The 21,060-nt window shown below is 44.2% G+C and overlaps 7 protein-coding genes across 7 annotated transcripts; 3 read left to right on the top strand and 4 right to left on the bottom strand.

The window, feature by feature from the left end:
• Positions 1-166: 166 nt before the first annotated feature.
• Positions 167-1,139, bottom strand: LOC126565901 (tetraspanin-7-like). The gene is made up of 4 exons (XM_050223111.1): positions 1,071-1,139; positions 811-999; positions 567-737; positions 167-499 (listed from the first exon to the last, which is right to left on the bottom strand). The coding sequence occupies exons 1-4, from the start codon at positions 1,137-1,139 to the stop codon at positions 167-169; spliced, it is 762 nt and encodes a 253-aa protein (XP_050079068.1).
• A 681-nt stretch (positions 1,140-1,820) lies between these two features.
• Positions 1,821-3,784, bottom strand: LOC126564463 (parafibromin). Its single transcript, XM_050221526.1, has 5 exons — positions 3,620-3,784; positions 3,177-3,551; positions 2,378-3,100; positions 2,066-2,295; positions 1,821-2,000 (listed from the first exon to the last, which is right to left on the bottom strand). The coding sequence occupies exons 1-5, from the start codon at positions 3,748-3,750 to the stop codon at positions 1,822-1,824; spliced, it is 1,638 nt and encodes a 545-aa protein (XP_050077483.1). The 5' UTR covers positions 3,751-3,784; the 3' UTR covers position 1,821.
• Positions 3,785-4,500: 716 nt separating this feature from the next.
• Positions 4,501-6,447, bottom strand: LOC126564550 (protoheme IX farnesyltransferase, mitochondrial). Its single transcript, XM_050221628.1, has 4 exons — positions 6,293-6,447; positions 5,755-6,121; positions 5,497-5,692; positions 4,501-5,435 (listed from the first exon to the last, which is right to left on the bottom strand). The coding sequence occupies exons 1-4, from the start codon at positions 6,392-6,394 to the stop codon at positions 4,592-4,594; spliced, it is 1,509 nt and encodes a 502-aa protein (XP_050077585.1). The 5' UTR covers positions 6,395-6,447; the 3' UTR covers positions 4,501-4,591.
• Positions 6,448-6,884: 437 nt separating this feature from the next.
• LOC126565266 (anamorsin homolog) lies at positions 6,885-8,174 on the top strand. The gene is made up of 5 exons (XM_050222430.1): positions 6,885-7,050; positions 7,143-7,343; positions 7,451-7,630; positions 7,861-7,985; positions 8,061-8,174. Exons 1-5 carry the CDS (start codon positions 6,909-6,911, stop codon positions 8,172-8,174), a joined length of 762 nt encoding a protein of 253 aa, XP_050078387.1. The 5' UTR covers positions 6,885-6,908.
• A 171-nt stretch (positions 8,175-8,345) lies between these two features.
• On the bottom strand, positions 8,346-10,666 carry LOC126564220 (U3 small nucleolar ribonucleoprotein protein MPP10). The gene is made up of 4 exons (XM_050221203.1): positions 10,557-10,666; positions 9,871-10,480; positions 9,026-9,797; positions 8,346-8,953 (listed from the first exon to the last, which is right to left on the bottom strand). The coding sequence occupies exons 1-4, from the start codon at positions 10,664-10,666 to the stop codon at positions 8,349-8,351; spliced, it is 2,097 nt and encodes a 698-aa protein (XP_050077160.1). The 3' UTR covers positions 8,346-8,348.
• An 804-nt stretch (positions 10,667-11,470) lies between these two features.
• LOC126564840 (ethanolaminephosphotransferase 1) lies at positions 11,471-14,430 on the top strand. Its single transcript, XM_050221958.1, has 6 exons — positions 11,471-11,598; positions 11,926-11,994; positions 12,396-12,848; positions 13,672-14,007; positions 14,074-14,250; positions 14,325-14,430. The coding sequence occupies exons 1-6, from the start codon at positions 11,545-11,547 to the stop codon at positions 14,394-14,396; spliced, it is 1,161 nt and encodes a 386-aa protein (XP_050077915.1). The 5' UTR covers positions 11,471-11,544; the 3' UTR covers positions 14,397-14,430.
• Positions 14,431-19,440: 5,010 nt separating this feature from the next.
• On the top strand, positions 19,441-20,903 carry LOC126564667 (uncharacterized). Its single transcript, XM_050221754.1, has one exon. The coding sequence runs from the start codon at positions 19,471-19,473 to the stop codon at positions 20,842-20,844; it is 1,374 nt and encodes a 457-aa protein (XP_050077711.1). The 5' UTR covers positions 19,441-19,470; the 3' UTR covers positions 20,845-20,903.
• Positions 20,904-21,060: the final 157 nt, after the last annotated feature.

Genomic DNA, 21,060 nt, shown 5'->3' with positions numbered 1-21,060 from the left:
TTATCAATTTTATCATTACAACAGAAGCCTTCGTTTAGAGCTCCATTTCCCAATACCATTGGTACTGCGGTTAGAAATTTATTTGATTTATTCGATTATACCTCCACACCACATACCTCTATGCCCGATCAATGGACCATTAAAAGCCCCGCAAAACCCGTTGCAATCAATATTTCGGTTTCTCGGTCATGATCGGCTCGGGAGCAGTTACAGGACCCGTACTCATTCCGGCTTCCCTCAGTCGCTTCTTGTACAATGACAAACGGGCACCCATAATAATGGCTGTTATGATACAGACGATTTGAAACACGATAATGATCGTCGTACCGGTTGCGATCATGTGTATGCGCGATCCAATAAAATCCGACATAGGCGAATGGCAGCCACGTTCGTGTGGCATACAACCATCCTCAAAATTTCGACAGCAGGAGTTCGGTAGGTCACGATTAGGATGAAAGTTGCTCCAGTCGACGTACGATTGAACGCCACAGCAGTTCATCTTGTTGGGGGAAAGGAAAAATGGTCAATAAAATTAGTCATTATATTTTTTCCACGTTTATACTAACCTCCGTTTGCATATGGTTGAAACTAGAACGCATAAACCTGTCGGTGTGGAAGCGCTGTATTCCAGTGGTCATCCGCCTGGTAAGCATGCTATCCACACGGTTATACATTGAGAATGCGGCTGATGCGAGAATGATTTCAAGGATCACTACCAAACTGAACATTCCGGCATACTGTAGAATAAAAAAGGGTAAAACGGTCATGTATTTTTTAAACTTAAACTTGCCCACCACACGCCATACTGACCAAAAATATCATTATCACATTTTCAAAAATAATACCAGCAAAACCGAAAATGGATAGAAACACTAGCACGATACCGACCGCTATCAGGAAGTGAGTCGCACGGATGAAGTCATTGTCAATGAAGACAGTGTACGTAGCGAACAGTCGATGTAACACCGCCCCAACGACGATTTGTATGATTTCAATCATCTACACAAAAATAAAAAGTTAGAAACGAATCATTATTTGTTCAATTTTTGCACTCCAACACATATACTTACAACACACATAAACGTTAACATCAAGATCAGATACTTGATCATGTTGAGTGCCTTACGGGAGGCATGCATTTTTTTGATGGCTGATCTATCGTTTTCCACCAAAAAATGATCTCTTTTCCGCTTTATTTGGTACACAAAGGGACACAATCACTACCGGGTTTTCGCCAATGCGCCACAAACGGCTCTGTTCGCTTCATTCACATTCGACGGCACGGATCGGCACAAAAATTGCAAACTTGGGGGGAAAAGATATCCCCATATCGATCGCTTTATCTGTACGCTTTTGCTATTGTACGTCGTCCTGTCCGATATCTTAATCACCTTCGGCTTAATCCCGCCAGCTTTTGGGTTAGATTTATCAAATGTTTATCGAGACGAGTACTGCCGTCGTGAAATTGCTTACGCTCGATTTGTCATACTTTATTCTTTGTCCCGAATGCGAACGATTCGCGCTCTTCACGCTGTTTAAGGCTGTGGGCCACAGAAGAATCCAAAACCAAAAATTTCAGGGTCTAAAGAGTGTTTGTGAATTTTTCTCGCTATGAAATCGAATTCAACAGTTTGATATTTTGTGAGCAGTAATTAAATTCTTTCGGCAAAAATCAAATCGCAACCATGTGCCGGTTGAGGTTTAAAAAATAATTCCTATTGTTTTTTATTGCGCTGTTCCAGTTCGAAAGTTGAATTGCAGATTTTGTAGGACAATCCCCGCTTTCGTGCGCTAGTAGTGCTCAGTGCTGTTTTAGATCGCTCAGAATCGAAGGTCCGGTTTGTACTTGGTCATATAGAGGTCCAGCTTCTCCCAGAACGCCATCAGGCACGCTTTGTCCAGATGGCGCTTCGTTCTCGAAATGTTCAGCACCGTCACAGCCCATTTCGCTACGTTCGCGTCCAGCTTGAGATCGTCGTACCGTAGATGAAAGGCAGCAACTGAAAGAGAGTGTTCATTAGCATTTTCTTTGGGCGATAAGGGGCGTTGCTGGAAGGATAGCTACTTTTCGAAAATATCTCAACCGGATTGCCATCCCACGGCCAGCCCTTAAACTGCCACGCCGGTCCCATCACGAACACGGCCACCACCCGGTTCCAATCGTGCGCCGTCAGCTTCGAGGGATTGTCTATCACACGGTACGGTACGGTCAAGTTGCCCGCCTTCTGTCGCTGGATCAGTACTTCGTTTTCGCGCGAACATCCGCCTCTCTTCTTCTCGTCCGTAGTGACAAACCTAAAACAACAAAAATGAATGAATCAATCACCATGTACCTACTAAGAATCGTGCTTCCATTCGCATCCACCGAGCCACGTACTTCAGATCTTGCAGGACATCGCGCGCATTGTACATCGTAATCAAGCTGGTCGTTGCCGCCGGTATGATAATGATCGGTGTCCGTGAGGTCCGCTTGTTGGCCGCATTCTGTGCCAACAGTCGTGCCTGTGCCGTTGGGATCAGTTCCTTCGGTCGGCCCGGAGGCATACCGGCCGCCGCCGACAGATTATTATTGCTGGTGCTGTTATTATTGTTGAGACTGTTTTGCTGCGCCTTATTCTGGCCGGCCGATCCCTGCGTCACGAGCTTCAGCGACATACCGTGGTACGTACCCATCGTATCGATCTTGAAACCTTCCGTCTCCTCCTTCTGCCTATTGAACCGTTCCTGATCGTAACGATTGTACTGTGTCGGTTGTGGTTGCGGACGATTGACACGGGGTGGTTCGGGCAGCTTGACCGGCTGTGCCTGCGGACGGCCACGACCTTCCTCCCGGTTTTTGATGCTCTGCAGTATGGCGAAAATGTTTTTGGCAAATATCTTGCCATTGCTTTGCAGGATGGTCGTTCTCGTGCGCCATTGCCGTTCGCGGCTAACGATGTCCTTCGTCGAGTCGACGTCAAAATCGAGAATGACGCGCAGATCGGGCCCGACGCCCATCGCATCGTCATTGTCGGTACGTTTGATTGTGACCTTCTTGTTAGCCAAACGTTTCGCCTTGATAGCAGCAATTTTCTCCACCGACATCGTTTCCGAAAGCGACCTGTCAATTGCAATCGTTCGGGATATTAAAACAAATTGCTTACAGAAAAACGATCCCAATTGACGCATTTACTTACTTAATGTTATCTATGTTTACCGATGCTTCCTTCTTGTTCACATCTAACCGTGCCGCCAGCTGTTCCTTCACCTTCTGCACCTGTGTGTCCTCGTACCGAGCTTTCTTTGCCAAACTGTCCAGTCCGTCCGATTCGGCCGGCCGTTTAATTTGCGTCGGAATTTCCAACGGGGCACTTTTGTCGATACTTGCACAGGTGTTCGTTTCGCCATTAAGATACTGCAGCAGCTCCTTACGATCCGGTCGGTTGACGGCCGGTATATCCTCGGCGGCGGCCTGCCGAACGTACACCGAATGCTGCAGCCCAACATTTTTAAGTATGTACAGCAAACACTCGAGCGTGTAGTACTCTTTCGGTGCACCCTTCTTTCCGGAACTGTAAACAAACAGAGAGGGCGTGCTAGAACGGGGAAGAGTGCGACATTCCACACCCACGAAGCTTACCCATATTTGAGATAGTTGGTTTTTACGTTTTTCGGCCAGCTGAATTCACCAAATATGATCTGACCATCGCGTTCGATGATTTCTTTCTTGTTGATATTATATTGACGCAGCAAACTGAGCGGATCGGCCATAGCTAGGGATTACACTCGCGCTTGGGGTAAATACAAAGCTTTTACCAGAGATTGTACCGGCAGTGAATAATCTTTTTTTCTACCGCGGGTACTGACTATAAAGTTTCAACTACTGTAAAGGCGGCAATACTGCCGACCGGGAATATCCTTACTATATACAATGAATAAAACTTTACTTAGTTTACACTTTTTGCAAAGAGAAATACACACGCACTACGCTTCTATTATTCTTTCGAAGGCGTTTACATTGACGTTTCCCATTCGGCAACAACATTTGGATAGTGGACGCTGACTGCACCAGTGTGGAGAAAATATAATTGCAATTTAGAAAATTAATTGTTTATTTTATTTTCATCTGGTTTGACGAAAAGCTAATTAGTATTCCTGAGCCACTGAATTAAAAACTAATTTGTTTTCTAACCTAAAAAAGAGTTTTACATCGGGTATGGTTTATAGCTGGTGCTAGATATCATTGATCGAGCAATATAAGTTCGTGTTTATAGATTTGCCTGCACTTATTGCATGGTTTTTTTTGGCTGACAGTAACTTGTTATATTGCTTCTTCATTGTAAAACAAAAACTTAATTTTAGAGAAAGAATAAAGTATAATATAAAATGCTAATGTCGCATGGCTACCCGCACACTGTGCGCAATGCAACAAAATTTGAATTACGAAGAGTCGCGTGGACGACAATTTTACCATTTCGTACTTTATTGAACTTTGTTCAATACTGAAAATTTAGACAACCGTTTTCCTTTCTCACGGCATTTTATTGATCATTGATACTATATCACTTCGTAAATCTAGCTTCCTTTGTACAATCGCATCTCTTTCGTTCGCTCAAAGCTTTTGTTTGCCTGCCGTAGGAAGTACAGTGGCCACGTTCGATAGTAAACTATCCTCGATCGCCTTGATGCTTCCGGGGGACGGTGTCGATGCACCAATGTCTGCCACAATATTTGGTACCAGGTATTCACTACCATCCTCGCCTTTCTCGCCACTTCCACTCACAAACACACCCGTCGGCATGGCACCATCCAGTTCCACCATCTCATTCTTACCATCCTCCCTAAACAGCCAATGCTTTTTGTTCAGCAGAAACAATGCCATCAGCAGTGGCAAATGTAGCAGCGAAAAGCGGAACAACTTGCGGGAGCTTTTGCTATCCGCTTTCTGATGGAAATCGTAAGCAAGGTACGCAAAGTAAGCATTCAGTGGAAGTGTTTCCAGTGCGAACCAAACGTTCGTGACGTCCAGTACAGGGGCAAGCAGGGAAAGACCCGCAATAAAACCGGTATGTCGTAGCGAAACACGTGTACAGAGGGCCGGATGGGAATTGGCCATCATTTTGTAGCCAGCTTTCAGGTATTCCGGTCGAATATTCCACGACAGTGCATTGAAGTGGGGAAACTGCCAACAGTACAGCAAGCCGGCCAGTATCCACGCACCGGCACCGAGATCTCCGCCGGTACAAGCTGCCCAACCCATTAGCGGTGGAATAGCACCGACAACCGATCCGACCCACGTGTTTAAAATACTGTACCGTTTCATTGGGGTGTAGATGCTGGTGTAAAGTATAAGGTTGGCGGCGCCCAGTAATGCCGTCATTTCGTTCACTCCAAAGTATAGCATACTGCATCCGACCGTACTAGCACCGAGCGCAAAGCCGACCGCGTGCATTCGTCTGCAAGAGAGCAAAGATTGATTGATGATTTGAAACATTTGTCAAAAACGTTTATACTTACGAAAGATATCCTTTGACGAGGACACGATTGCGCGTGCGGGCCATTTGTGCATCGAACGAAGTTTCAATGACCTGATTGATGGAATTTGCCGCGCCGGAAACGAGTGTCGTACCGGCGGAACAAAGCAGAAACGTTCCCAGCTCGAACGATCCCGGTGCCATCGCATATCCGGCCATCGCGGTCAACACCACAAGGGCTGAAATGATAGCAGTGTGTGCATTACTACGATGTACATTGCATTTACAATTGCTCACTTACACGTCAAGCGGATCTTGGATAACATTAGATAGTGATAAATCAACCGACTAAAGCCAGGAAGTGACGTTACGGAGGCAACCACGGGTTCCTTCGTGCCATCTTCACTGAAAATTTTCCCACTTTTCCTAAACGTACTTCCCGCCGGCAATCCAACCGATTTACTAATTTCACTAACTAACGCTTTCGCGTCCACTACCGGCGGTACTACGGACAGTGGGACAGCCAATGGTATGGCCACCGGCCGATGCACTGGAGACGTTTTTGTTGCATCGCTACTAAACTGTGCGGAATCGGTGTCATTGCTTCCGCTATGTCGCTCTCGGATAGCACACAGGTGTACCGCACTCGATGTTGTGCCAGTGGTGTCCTGTTAGGAAAATAAATATAGACATAAACACAAACAAAAAAAAAAGACTTCAAAATAGTGGCCAAAACCTTGCTCAAGGTAATTTCGTCACACGAGAAGAAGGGCTCATCGATTGATTACACAATCAAAACAACATCACGCACGGCGCACTCTCATCCCCATTCTACTTACCAGCCGAGTGCAGAAAGCAAACGGAGGACGACCGCTTATTCTGGGCCCGGTTTGACGCACTAGGTCGCACCATAATCGCCCGTTGGCGAGGAATTTATGCATTACACTGGGTGGGCCAACACACTGGGAGCATTTTATGCCTTCCTCGGGTAGCAACAAATCGTACAGACGGTGGACGGTGCTTTTGCACGCAGCTAGAAATCCATCGTACGACACTCCGGCACACACTCTGTTTTGCTATCGAGCGACGTTGAAAGAAAAAAGGTTACCCCACGTGAAAATGCAGCTGTCAAAAGAAAGGGGTTGAAAATCGATTAAACGTGTAGAGGTTTGAGAAATTCGAAAATCAGAAAAAATGAGGAAATAAACGTAATGTATTTCTTAAAAAAATCAGATTTTTTTTGATGATCAAATCTTTCAAAATTACGATTTGAATTATATGTAAAACATGAAAAAATAACAATGATTTCAAATGTCTCGATGAAACTAATCGATTGTACTTCGTTCGTCGATCGATCTTGCTGTAAATGTCAAAAATATCGTCGAACGACGAATTATTGTTGATTCCATTCAAGAACAAGAGAAGCACAATTTGCACTTGCAAACGCTCCGAAAGATGAATTTTGTACAGGAAAATAATCACGTCCTTTACCTGTGGAGCGGTAGCGTTGGGCCAGAAATCGAAAAGGAAGTGAACGAAATCAAATCCATTCCCAATGTGCAGGTGAATGTGGAAAATGTTGACCGTCTGCAGCTTGGTAAGTTCTGGAACGTAATTTCTATGTGCGCGCTCTACTGCTTGCACAAACTTTGCATTGATCTGTTTCTCCCCCATTTCTCCTCACCCAAGCCGAATATGGAAATTCACAATTTGATGTAATTCTGGCACAAGTATCTACCTCAAACACAAAACTTGTAACGCTGCTGGTAAAGTTGCTGAAGCCCAAGGGTAAAGTTGTATTCCGGGATGATTCAGCAGCGAGTGTTGAGCAGGCACGTTCTAATCTACTGCTGGCGGGATTTATCAACATTGTGGCATCGGACAATAATGGTAAACGATAAACGATCTTTAGCTAAAAAGAGTGGAGTCATTATCACATAACCACGAAATGGTTGTGATATGGTTTTGTACGTGGTGTTCCTCATTTGTGCTTGCAGTGTACATCGGTGAGAAACCCGACTACGAAGTTGGTTCAAAATCGAAGCTGTCCTTTGCGAACAAATCGAAGGTCGCTGCCGTATGGAAGCTGGACGATGATGAGGAGGAAGAACGTATCGATGATGAGGAACTACTGGATGAGGAAGATAAAGCCAAACCGTCGGCCGAATCGCTTCGAGGTAAGTTCAAAGTTACGGTGTTTTCCAATAATATAAGACTACCTTCATTTCCACTTTTCAAAAAGCTGAGATCGATACTTCTACTAAATATAAAATTAACAAACTTTGGTAGAATGATCATTCCATATCTATCTATATCATCTTAATTTTTGTCCAAAAGTTCATCATGTGTAGTAATTAGAAAATTGAAATATTACCTGATTACAAACATAATTATCATTCCGTTTTAGTTTGTGGTACAACCGGTAAGAGAAAGGCCTGCAAAGATTGTTCATGTGGGCTAGCGGAAGAACTGGATGCAGAAGCGAAAGGCAAAGCACTTGTCGACACGACAACCAAATCCTCCTGTGGAAGTGTAAGTCGAAAGAATGCGTTCGTTTGTTCTACGGAGTCATTACAACATATTCTTTTTTAATTGATGTATTTACAGTGCTATTTAGGAGATGCATTCCGTTGTGCGACCTGTCCCTATTTGGGTATGCCTGCATTCAAACCAGGTGAAAAGATTCTCCTCAGCGACACGCAAATGCAGGCGGACATTTAAAAATAACCATTCGGTCATATTAAGACATAACGTTATGGTATGGTTTACAGTGTTTAGGATGTGAGGCAAAACGATTGATATGAGGAAAAGAATATAATTAGCTTTTGCTAGTTTGTTTGCTTAAGAAACAAGATTTCCGTTTATTGATCTTCTGTACCTCTGTACACGTTTTGCTCACAGCTTCAAGCTGCTGGCTATAAAATTGTCCGTATTTTTCTTTTTCTTTTTCACCGTGCCATCTGTCTTCGCCTTAACCTGCGAACGAACCTCATCCTGCAGCTGCGAGAAGAACGCACTGGAAGACTTGGCCGGTCCGGACGATGTTTCCACCATTTGTTGTACATTTTTCGCTTTCGTCACCTTCTTTAGTAGAGACGTTTGCAGTGCCCGGTTCTGCTTGGAGCTGCTGCTTCCAGCCTTTTCGAGCTGTTTCTGCTCTCGTTCCGCTTCCCGGCGGAACTTTGTCTGCTGGAAGCGTTTCTTCAACCGGCGTTCGCGGTTCTGATCCGTCTTGGTGCGTTCCTCCTTGGACATGACGTCACCCTTTGGCCGTCGGTGTACTTCCTCAGGTGCCAGTAGATTTGCATCGCTCGTCGCGACCGGTGCCACCTCTTCCATGCTGATGGCAGGCGTGTTGGTAAGAATCTTTAGGTCCGGTGCGGCCGGGCGTGGTGTGTAGTGGAAGTTCGAGAGGGCGTCCAGCTGGGCAAGAACAGCTTTCATCATCTGGCGAATTTCTTTATGCTCTTTCGGTTCCTCTTCCTCCTCGTTCGCTTGAACTAATTGAGATTACGTATTAAATTTATCATCAAAATCGAAAATCTAAAAAAAAAAATTCTTCATTAACTTACCATCGGCATCGGGATTCGCTTTCTCGAGCTGTTTCAAATAATCCTGTTCGTACACCTTGGCCAAGGATTCCTTACTCTTCTCCCCATCCAGTACCAGCTGCTTCCGGTACTCGCGAGGGTTATCCGGTGGACGTATCTTCCGCTCCACATCATCAAAGGCTTTGTTGCGTATGCGCTGCTTAATGATATCTTCCAATCGCATCGTCGTTTCCTCCGTTATCACCGGCGCCGGACGGGTTGTATGCTCGTACTCTAGAATCTCCTCGAGCAGCGAGTTTTTCGGTCGTGTTTCAGCCGATATTTCACCCTTTAGCTGCCACGGTTTTTCCTTTAGCAACTTCGATTCCATTTGTGTTATCTTCTCCTTGAGCCTTTCCTGCCGAAGTTCGTACGAGGATTTGGGCCCATTGGTTTTGTCTTCATTTTTCTCGTCCTCACTTTCGCTAGCACTCGACTCGGGTTGATCAATTATCGTCTTCTTTGCAGGACTTTCCTCCATCGACGTCGGAAAATCTCCATCTCCTTTGTAGATTTCGAATCGTAGCCTTCGATTGCGTTCAACTTCTGCTTCATCGGAGAGATCATTCTCGTCCTGGTTTGGTTCCTTGTTGCTTTTATTCTGTTCCTCGTCCTCGTCAGCTTCTTCTTCAATAGTCTCCTCTTCCGCATCTTCTTCTTCGTCTTGGTCTTCATCTTCATTCTCATCGTCTTCACTATCATCTTCATCATCGAAGAAATCGGCATATTTCATTTCAGCTCCATCGTCATCGTCCTGTGCAATAAAGGGAAACAAATGATTATAATTTCTAGAACACTTCCAGTCCGAAAGGGACTAAAAGCACTACCTGTCCAGTTTGCTCATCAAAATAATCAATCTCAATGAGCGGGTTTTTCTCTGCCAATCCATACTGCTTGCGCCTTTCACGTTCATCTTCCTCATCCAAGAACCTAGCCATATCATCCAGCTTGAAGAAACGATCGTCCACTACCGATTTCTTGCCCTTGGATTGTTTCTTTTCCTTCTTTTTCTGTTTCTTTGCTTTCTTCACCATTGTTTCCTCTTCCGAATCCATTCCATTTCCATTTGGCGCGTTCTCTTGCTCGGAATCCATTTCATCTCCACCAATCCCGTTTTCTTCGTCCAATTCATCGGACATCTCTTCGCCGGAACCTTCCTCAGATCCATGCTGTGAAGGGGCTTTCGTACTGTACGCAAGTTGCAAACGTTTTTCGTTCTTCGATACAACGTCCAAAAACTGCTTCAGATCCTGATCGATAAAATGGTCATTCTTGAGCTCTAGCTGCTGCCATATTTGCTCATCATCCATTTTTTCCGTGACGAGCTCGTCAAGGTACGGGAGTGGTTGTTCGTGCGCCACGATCGGGTTCTTCGTTCCATGGTCGTATATTTCTTTGACTAACAATCTTAGCTTTTTAGCTAGCGGTTTCTGTAACCTGTAGCAATAATATATTAATAAAAATGTTTACTCTTATCCGGCAAACGACGATGTTTAAGCAAAGCTGAACTTACTTCAAGTAATTTTCCGGATGCTTTGTGTACTTGCGGAACTTTGCAACCTGCGATTTCAATCCCAGCTTCTTATCCGCAACGAGCGGCATTTTAACTATTGATTTAACCATCGTAAATACGTGCCTTTTTCGGTATTTTTACACCAATTTTTTAATTATCTGCATCGCTGTTGTGCTGCTGCTCCTGCGAAATGTGCCGCACGTGTGTTTTCTGTTTTGACAGTTCGATGTAAACAAACCGGTGACATCAAGCGGCGGTGGAAAAAATCGACCTTCAATGGATTTTTTAAATCGCTATTAAAATCTAAGCGAATCGAAGTGATTTGAAATAAATTAAATTATATCTTAACAAGTTTATCAATTCTAGCCATGAAATACTAAATTTCCTACAATCCATCATAAATGCACGCCTGCACGCACACTACCGCCCAACATCGGTTTGACAGCTGTCAGAACAATCCTTAGCCGTCCCCCAAACAACGCACAGCGCAAAGAAGGAAAGCACACAATAGAAAACCGTCTCGGAGGGTGGTTGGAAAAGAAAGAAAAAAATCGAAACAATTTGCATGCTGTCTGGTTTTCGCGTACGCACCACATTGGCCGCGTTTTTTCCCCGTTCCCGTCCAGTGGCCACCTAAATCCATCCGAAGCGCGGGTTGCGATGTGTAACTTGCCGGGACGGTGTTGAAGCGTGTGCGGTGTGTAAGCGTGTACCAACGAGTGTATATCGATCATCGCGGCGCGTTCAGCCGGCAAAACTGGGCTGACCAGCAGCGATTATTTGGCACCTCGCGGCCACGCACTCCACACAGGCAATCGCGGCCGTGAATTCGGGTAGTGAGTGTTGTTTCCAACTTTTGAAGTGCAAAGGAGAGAATAAGGGAGTTCGAAACCGGGTCCAGGGAAAAAAGTTGCTGATTGTGAAGCACGATTTTTTAATTAACTCCCTGCTAACGTTAACGTGCGTGCGTGCGTGCAACTAGTTTACCATGAGTGACGCCTACCTGACCAAGGAGCATCTGGCCGGGTTCGATAATTACAAGGTGAGAGGACACGCTGGTTGCCCCCGTTACATAAGTACAAGGAACAGTTTAGTGATACAGGATATGGCCAAAGTGAACTAAAATTGTGTGTGGACAATCGAATCAATTTTACACCAAGCAAAGATATCGACCAAATATTTTTCCCTACCAAATGGCGAAGACTGTACTTTTATGTTTTCTGTTTGGATCTATTTTTAGTCGATAATTCCTGCATTTATTTGCAGGTCCTTGAAAAAAGCCTCTAGCTCTAGTACTAATATGTTCCGGGTTACGGGAGCTCCTCTTTGGTCCAGCGTATTCATAAAATTTCTTTTTTTTTTATTTCAGTACAATGCTAAGGACACATCACCGCTCAGTATTTATGTTATGCATCCGTTTTGGAATTGGCTCGTAGAGGTAAGTTGTATAAAAAAAATCGATTATTACCATTTAAATGTAACTATTAAGACGGTTCAGGAATGCCGGGGATGAGTCGATGGATGTAGTAAGATCGACCGTCCCGGTTTACCGTTGGCCCTTATCATTGATTAGGCGTGTCCGGTATGTCGGTGTCTTATCGTTTTCTTCAAAAACGATAGACAACGTTCAAGCAGAAGGTGCCGAAAATGTCGTTTTCGATAGGAAGAAACAACGCGTAATTTTAGATTGCATCATACATAAGCCCCCTTCGTACCCTCGGGGTACACTGTCCTATTCTTTTGCTGATAAGGTCCCCAAAAGGTGGCCTCCGATTACAGAAATGAACGCAAAAAAAAGCAACCATATCACCTCACTAACGACATTTGTTTCTATTGCAGTACTTCCCAAAATGGATTGCACCGAACCTGATGACGTTTGCCGGCTTCCTGTTTACGGTGGCCAATTTCGTAATGCTCTCCTGGTACGATTGGGGATTTTGGGCGAGCACGGATCTAGAAAACACTGCACCGGTACCGAACTGGTTCTGGGCGCTGGCAGCCGTTAACATCTTTCTCGCCTACACGCTAGACGGTATCGATGGCAAGCAGGCCCGAAGGATCAAACTATCCGGACCGCTCGGTGAACTGTTCGATCATGGGCTTGATTCGTATTCGGCATTTTTCATACCGGCCTGCCTGTACAGCATATTCGGACGGGGACCTACGTCGGTACCGCCGATACGGATGTACTACATCATGTGGACGATATTTTTCAATTTTTATCTATCGCACTGGGAAAAGTACAATACGGGTGTGCTGTATTTGCCCTGGGGGTACGATTTGGGTATGTGGGTGAGTATCTCATTTAGAATTATAGTAGGATCATATGTCAATTATTGCCCACCCATGTCTAGGGCCTAACATTTTCGATTGCAAAGTACAAAATAGTTTTAATTCAGGCAGAAAAAATCTGCATTATGCTAAGCAACATTGATTTTGAAACACACCCAAACGGTGGTTGCACACTTGCCATGACTAATTTTTGAACACTTTATTTCACACTTCATCATCAGATTGATCTGCTAGAATGAGATTTCAGAAATTACGGGTATTACGGCCGCGTTTGAAGCTATCAACATAAGTTTGAGGAGATTTTTACCGAGAAACGCTTTTGCTCTAGAAATTAGAGTGTGTTTTGTGATGGGAAACCCACGACGCTCCTTGTATTGGATCCATTTCATAATATAAAGTTCCTCCTGAAGCGTTAGAATAGTCTTTGATCATCGGCGGAACTTCTTTGTCCATTGCCGATTCAAGGCGAAATTGTATAGCTGATTTTGGAATGGATTTTGACTGATTTTAATCCCACATCAGTAACGCATTTTTCCAGAGCCTTTTCCATGTATTTTTTCGTCTCTTGGATGGCAACGGACCTTAAAAGCCAACTCTGGGTGCTCTGGGTTCAGCACGGTATTCCGCAAGATCAGCAGAAAAACGGAAAAATGATTATGAAAATGAAATGAAAACCTAAAAAAAATATATTAATCATTTATGTGCACTAAACCTTAAGAAGTAAACCAATTTTTACATAGTGTGCAATGATTGGCAACTTACCAAACATCAGGATACTAAAACACGTGTTCTTTCTATCTTGTTCTCTCTTTTCTCCCGGTAGGGTTCCGTTTTAATGTACCTAGCCACGTGGATGTTTGGGTATCAGCTGTGGAAGGTGTCCCTACCGTGGGGCCTTTCGGCCGGTCAGCTCATGGAACTTTGCCTCCACATTAGCGCCATGTCGAACCTGCCGATGGTCGTGTACAATATGTACCGATCGTACAAGGATCGTACCGGCAAGATGCGCACCATGAAGGAAGCGATGCGGCCACTATTCACGTATGGTAGCTTTATGTTCGTCTGCTTGCTGTGGGTGTTTGTTTCGCCGGGCGATATCATGAATCGTGATCCACGGGCCGTTTATATCATGACGGGTACCATTTTTAGTAACATCAGTGTAAGTAGGACGTTGTTCGTCAATCGGTGGAAATGAGTTTTAATATCATGCATACCTTTTTTCCAGTGTCGATTAATTGTATCCCAAATGTCCAACACAACGGCGGAAACGTTTAACTGGTTGACGGGTGTTTTATGTGCAGCAATCGTTATGAGCCTCACTATGCCACTGTTGGAAAGGCCGATATTGTATTTGCTTGTGATTGGATCTTCCCTAGCACATTGGCATTATGGATCTGGTGTGGTGAGTTTTTTAAATAAATAAATCTTTAATGTTTTGCCTAATTCGATAATAATACACGATTTACGCGCTAACAGGTTCAACAAATGTGCAAACACTTCAATCGACGCTGCTTCATGGTGACAAAGCCGGAAGAATCCAAAGAATAGGAAACACTCCTGTACGCTGTCTAGCTCGATCCAGTGCAACGTCAATTTTTGTGGACACTTCTTCTTCATCAAGCGTTGTTTTCGGATGTTCACCGAAACATCGCGCGTTATTTAAAGTCGGTTATTTGTTAAACGCTCTGTACCGTGCAGTTGTACAGACAACCCCAATGTGTTGTTCCTGAGAGGACATCGCATCGAGTTTGAAGCAAGTACGCTTTTAAGTACTTTTATCACCACGTTTGAGGTGCAAAGTAGCTAGAATGCCATCACGATTATACAATGCTTTAGCGATCTTAACGACCAATCTGCACGACTGTAGCTTTGCAGGAGAGTCGTTATTCGCCGCTGCTCCTTTTAAAATGGAATTGTAACGCCTAGTTTAAAGTGATACAGACAGTCCCTTTGAATCCAGTCAATACACACACACATTGGCCTAGAAAAATCGCGTAGCGTCAAACGGGGCCATTCGACCATATCGAAAGAGGCAAAAGGGTATTAGGAAAAAGTGGTGGCCCTATCTTAATGGCCACGATATATCATGCTGGTATATTTATCTCTCCCATAACTACATACCTCACAATTTTACTACTTAGAAAACTGTAACGCTTCTACTAGTATTCTGTCTCGACATCACATACACACAGACTCATCAGCAAAAAGGACACGGAAACTGATGATTCCATAGTTATATCGTAGCACCTAACAGACACACACACAAATACGCATCCAAAGAAGTAATTTAATGTCTAACCTTCGCTTTGCTCTTCCTTATACATAATGCTCTCCGTTTTGAAATGCCAAGTTGTATTTCACAGTTACTAACTACATTTTACATTATCTAATCGTATACTACAATGCATTTCTCTCTGTACATATTAGTGGCCGTGTAAGGAAAAAAGAAAATCTATTACGTTAACAAACTAATCTGGCGTATTAGTGTGTGCGTGTATGTATGTGTTCCACGGCGCATCCCTCCCCGGGCGGGCTCAGGTGTTTACACCCTGACCGGATGGAAAAATAAGCTAACTTACATCGCTATACAGAACAGTGACAGAACAAAACAATCACCGAGTTTTTTGAGAAAAACTGGAAAAGTTGAAGGTATAACTAAAATTATGATGTTCTGCAAAGTTGAAGAGAAGTTCTGAGAAGTTGTATAAAAACTTCATTCACATTTTTTTCATATTTTTACGCAACACAGATTACATATTTTTATACTTGGTTGAAAAAAGCTTCAAGTATCATAGTTAAAGAGCCACTTACAAAAATCCATTATTTTATATGTAAATCAGCAGAGGCAGGGTGTGCGGCGCTTCCGCAGGCCGTAGGGAAAATCTGACAACAGTATTTTTGATCTTCCTTATTATATAGAGCCTTTTATATATTTTAAACTTTGGTTTTTGACTTTTCACGACGCATTTACAGCAATACATATCTCAAAAAGATACAACAAAAGTTGGTTTTTACACTATCCGGAAACTTCTTTTATTACCTATATTTTTTACCAAATTTTAAAATGATTTATATTAAAAAATAATGGATTTTTGTAAATGACTCTATTTAGTTGTGATACTTGTAGCTGTTTGCATCCCAGTATAAAATATGTAATAGTTTGCGTAAAAATATAAAAATATGTAAATAAATGTATTTTTGTATTCTCTACATCTTTGTAGAACATCGCTTTTACCTATCGCCTCAACTTTTCCAGTTATTCTCAAAAAACTAGTAGCCCCTTTTGTTCTGTTATGTACTGTATTGCGACGGATCAAAGAATTAAACGCGCTATGCCAGCTGATCGCTAGAGGATTGCGATCGCATGCGGAGACACTGCTAAAAATGCATGCATATTGACGTAATTTTTGTGCCGTGACATATTTGTATAGAGTATTTTGCATCATTGGCGCGATTTTTGCATTTTATAATCGTGGCAATTCATTCAGGAAAACAAAAAAGAACGAAACGAGTAGTGCACTGGCATAGGAAAAAAATGCGATCGTTTCCGGTGTAATAATTTGTTTGTAACGGAAGTTGGTTGAGAGAAAACCGAATTGTGGCAAATTGGTGCCTGCTTGCAACAGTAACAGCGATCTCGTTGTGGTACACACACCCACACAAATGTTAACAGTTCCCGGAAGGAAAAGTAAACGACAATAACGAGTAGATGACAGCAAGTTCGTGTGCTGCGCGTTAGATTGAACAGTTTCCTTTCCCTTCACATCATTAGACGCCCCTTCTTCTTGTTATGTTGATATTACAGTTTAAGTATTCAAAGATTTGGTGTCTGTTATTAAGCCATATAGTACGCAGCAATAAAGCCATTTTGTTCGGGCTTTTTCAGTAATGCGCCACTAACACGCAGCTATATAGAAGTAAGGATACAGTGAAATAAAACCGTGATGCATTGAAACCAAACAAGCGGAAGCTCCATCGATTCCCTCACATGCGGGGGCAGTAGAATTAGTCGTCAGCATTGCACAGATTAATTTTTATTTTTTCCTCACAGCACCATACATGCACCGCTCCAGTTCTCTCTAACAAAACAGTGCCATATGTTATCTGTTTGCTTTATAGTAAATCAAGTAAAATTGATTGTTGCAAAAGCATTCGTTTCGAAACCAGGCTATCTAAAGGTAATAATTGATGTAGTGTGAGGCTAGCTTGGGTAAAGTGTCGTGTGAAAGCCTGACTGTAATTTATTAACTGCTCTTATTGTAATTAAACTTATGTTACGCTTCCTTTGTACGGCAACGTGTTTGGTGTGGACGATTTGAAAAAAAAAGGAGCAAAGCTATCACAAATTCCAGTGTTATGAGAATGGAATAGTTTGCGATGTGAAGTGCAAATCATTAATCGTATACAAATTGATACTCACAAAAGGGACAAATCAACACAACGGGGCTATAATATTCACAAAAACAAGAACGTAACGTAAATATTAATTTCGGAAAACAATACATCACACCTTTATGCAGTGATTATGTGAAGAAAGTAACACAAACAAAACTGTCTGGATGGCTTCAAATTAAATCACGTTTTGTGTTCCAACTGGCTTTAATTAAGTGCTAGAAATTACATCAAGCCATAATGCAGGCACATTTTGTTGTCAAATCAACACAGTTTCCGTGTGTATGTTTATTGTCCATTATTGAAAGTCAATAAAAGTGAATAATTATTTAAAGAAAACTTTTTTGTGAGTGTAGTGTACGGTACCAGCTTCAACCGGCTTCAGAATTAAGTGGAGCTGGTTCTGCAACCACGGCTCCGTAGCCAATTCCGAAACCAAGTTTCCACAACCACGGTTCCGAAACCTCAGCTCTGGATCATGCTCAAAACCGACGACCCCGACCCAATGATTAAGCACCCACAGCTTCGGATCTAGCTACGAAACTTTGAAATCGGAGCCGATTACGGAACCGTTGGGTCGGAGGTTGTTCCATAGCCGTGGGTGCGCTCCGTAGTGCCCATCACTATTGTATACCTCGAACTATGCATGGGTGATGTACAGATAGGTGATCGCACCTGCCAGAAAGATCATACTACTACAGCATGAGTAAATTCCTCTTAGTGTCGCATGTTCGAGAGGAAGAAGTCATCGGACAACCCAAACCGTAAAGTCGTTTTTACGTGCTCCACATGGACAGAGAACACGTGGTAGGCTCAAAAGTAATATAGGCGTAGATAGGTCCCCCAGAAAAGCTGTGATATTGCAGACCAATCCGCTCTAGACTGTGAGACGATATCGAGGCCTTCAGCTGCTTGCCAAGACTGCGAAGTGATTAATATTTAGCAGAGAATTGCAAACACTGCTGAAGGTTGAAGCAAAACGGTGTTAATATGCGATCAAGATCATAGTTGATATCTGCTTATCGCCAATATTTTGATCTTGATATTTTGAAATTATAAAATATAAATTTTATAATTTCGTGATACAAGTGTGAACAAGCTGAAAAGGCTTCTAAGTAAGTAAATTAGTGTAGTAGTTTTTAATAACTACCTCAAGAATTTTGAACTACTTGAACTTCTAAAAAGTACTCATGATACAGTCCTTGCTGGTAATAACGCTGAAGACGGTAGCTTTCCATTCTGGCCATCAGCCATCGGCAACCAGTTTGTCCCGTAGTCTTTGCGCTCATAATTAAGTCCGATCAGCGATGCCGTTATGTTGTTCTAGGGCGATTCTGCCAATTCCCGTTCACCGGTACTCCAACATGCCGCCCGAACAAGGGCATGATTCTGATGCATTGCTTTTTTTTACCATAGCTGGTCTGCATCGGTCGTGAAAGTCTACGAATGTTTTCACTCATCGCTGGTTGCCTGGAAGAGGACACACTGCTTGTGAAAGTGATATGCTAATTGTAGATCGTTTGATTCGAAGTAGAATATTGGGATCACTCTAAGTGTGAGATCACTTGAGATCAACGATCATTTGTTAACGCATTAAGTATAGTGTTGTACTGTATCCTCACATGTTATATTAGTCCTTTATCTATTTGCGAAATTAAATTTGGCACTTTAAATAATCCTCTTTTTTTGCGAAATATCAATAAATTTCCAATTTTAGACGCACAACATGATAAGAAATGCAACAATCTAAACAACATGCAACGTTCAATGCACGTAAAGCAAAGAGGAATCCTCTCCCATCCCGATTAGGTTTTCATCCCCCAGTTCGTTCGTAAACTACCCTCCAAACCTTACCCTTACTTGCTGTTTGTTTACTATACTGTATTCTTCTTGCTTGCGGATTCTCTTGCTCTTTTAGACGATCGCTCACGATCGCAGTCCTCTTCAGTGATTTCTCTTGGATTCCTCTCGTATTCTCTGCTTGCGTTGCGTAGTACTCTCCCACGGGCTTATCCCCACGCTTTTACATCCCCCAAAACAAAAAAAGCCTCTCCCGGTGGAGTCGTCGCTCAAGTCTTCCAAGTTGGCGCTGGGCTGAGCTAGCTGGGGATGAGAATTGTGCCGAGCAGTCGCGCGTTGAACTTGAACCAGAAAAGAGCTCAGCAAGAATTAATTCCGAAAGTTTGGGATCGCTATTGGAGAGCAGTGAACCTTCACATTGACTACGAAGATGCTACGATTCACGCACGCACTGTTGTTGTTCGTAGCGATGGTGACACTCGTTTCCGCCGGGCCTACCGTAAGAAAAGATGAGGCTGCCAACGTGATTACAACTGTTGCGGAGCCGGAAACGAAACCTCCAGCTGGTGAAGCTCCTGCTGCGGGAGAAACCGTTCCAACTCCCGTGAAACTTCCGGTCAGTAATGATGAACCTTCGAACGATGCCCCGAGCACAGTTGCAAGTGAAACAAAGCCAACGGAAAGCGATTCCACCACGTCCGTCCCAACAACATCAGCATCGACGACGGTGACTGCAGCGAGCGAATCTTCCACAGTGTCGACGACGACCTCCTCCACGACGAAAGCTCCAAGTACTACGGTGAGCGTTGAACTGACCGTGCCCACGACAAAGCCTCCCCGCAAAGTGATCACGTTCGATCAGCGCCAGGAAGGCAAGTACAACATTCGTGCCGATCTGGAAAACTTCGTCATCGTGGTCGTCCCGTCCGGCTCGTCGTCCGGTGCATCGCTGCTGGATCTGTTGACCCGCTCGGCACAGAAGAAGGACGCCCATCAAACCCGCAAAGCGTCCCACAGGCGCAAAAACAACAAGGTCCACGGTGTCCAGAAGAAGATCGCACAGGTAACGCCCGAGGTGATCGTGCTGGACGAGAACAACCAACGATCGGGACAGCTCGAGACGGAGGAGTTCATCGAGGGCCGCACACCGTACAAGGTGGATCTGTCGAGCAGTGCGCGCAGCGTGGATGGAGCCGATACCAACCTGGGAGGTTCGCTCGGTGCACCCGGCCGCAAGTCATCGTTCACGTTCAGTGTGGAGCCGGCGACGTCGAGCCGCTTGGTTCGCTTCCCGGCCGCGTCAGGTAACTATCCCCATCCGCAGTGGTTCGGGCGGGCCTTGCGGGTCGGCGGGTATCCCAACACTAACACCCTGCTAGTAGCCACCGGTAGTAGTAGTGCCACTAACAATTACATCCTTCCTGGTGTCGGGGACTACAATCCACCACGGGACGGAACCAACTCCCTGCTACTGCTTCGCCGAAGCTACGACGCTGCCGGCAGTGCTGCCGAACCGGAACGGGACGGTATCGACGGTGACAACGGGATGATCGTCTATTCTCACCATCCTCCTCCACCTTCCTCCTTCGACAGCCTAGAGTACGAGCCGTTGCGCTCCGACGTCGACATGACGCAGTTGCAGCTACAGCCGGACAGCGAATACCGCTACGACGATCTGGAGCAGAACGATGCCGACACACTGGACGGTGACTGGGACGAGCTGCGGCTACTCGGCGCACAGGAGCAGTGTGGCCCGGACCGGAAGCGAGACAGCTACGGTGTCTGTCAGTTTGTGCAGCCATGATCGTGGCAGACATTTTTTTTATTAGTGATTAGAGCTCTGATAGGTTAAGTGTGGTTAAGAGAGGATCGGAAGATGATCTCCCGCAGCTCGAGCGACACGCGAGCTTTGTTGGGGAGCTTTTGTGCTAATAGGGCAACCCTATTCTATTGCTGTTTATTTATTGATGCCATTGTGCCAAATAAAAGCCATATTCTACTCGATTCGCGCTGTGTGATC

This window comes from Anopheles maculipalpis, chromosome 3RL, assembly GCF_943734695.1.
Source record: "Anopheles maculipalpis chromosome 3RL, idAnoMacuDA_375_x, whole genome shotgun sequence".
Taxonomy (NCBI): Eukaryota; Metazoa; Arthropoda; class Insecta; order Diptera; family Culicidae; genus Anopheles; species Anopheles maculipalpis.
The sequence above is the reverse complement of the archived record's forward strand: the minus strand, read 5'-3'. Positions and strand labels throughout refer to the sequence as shown.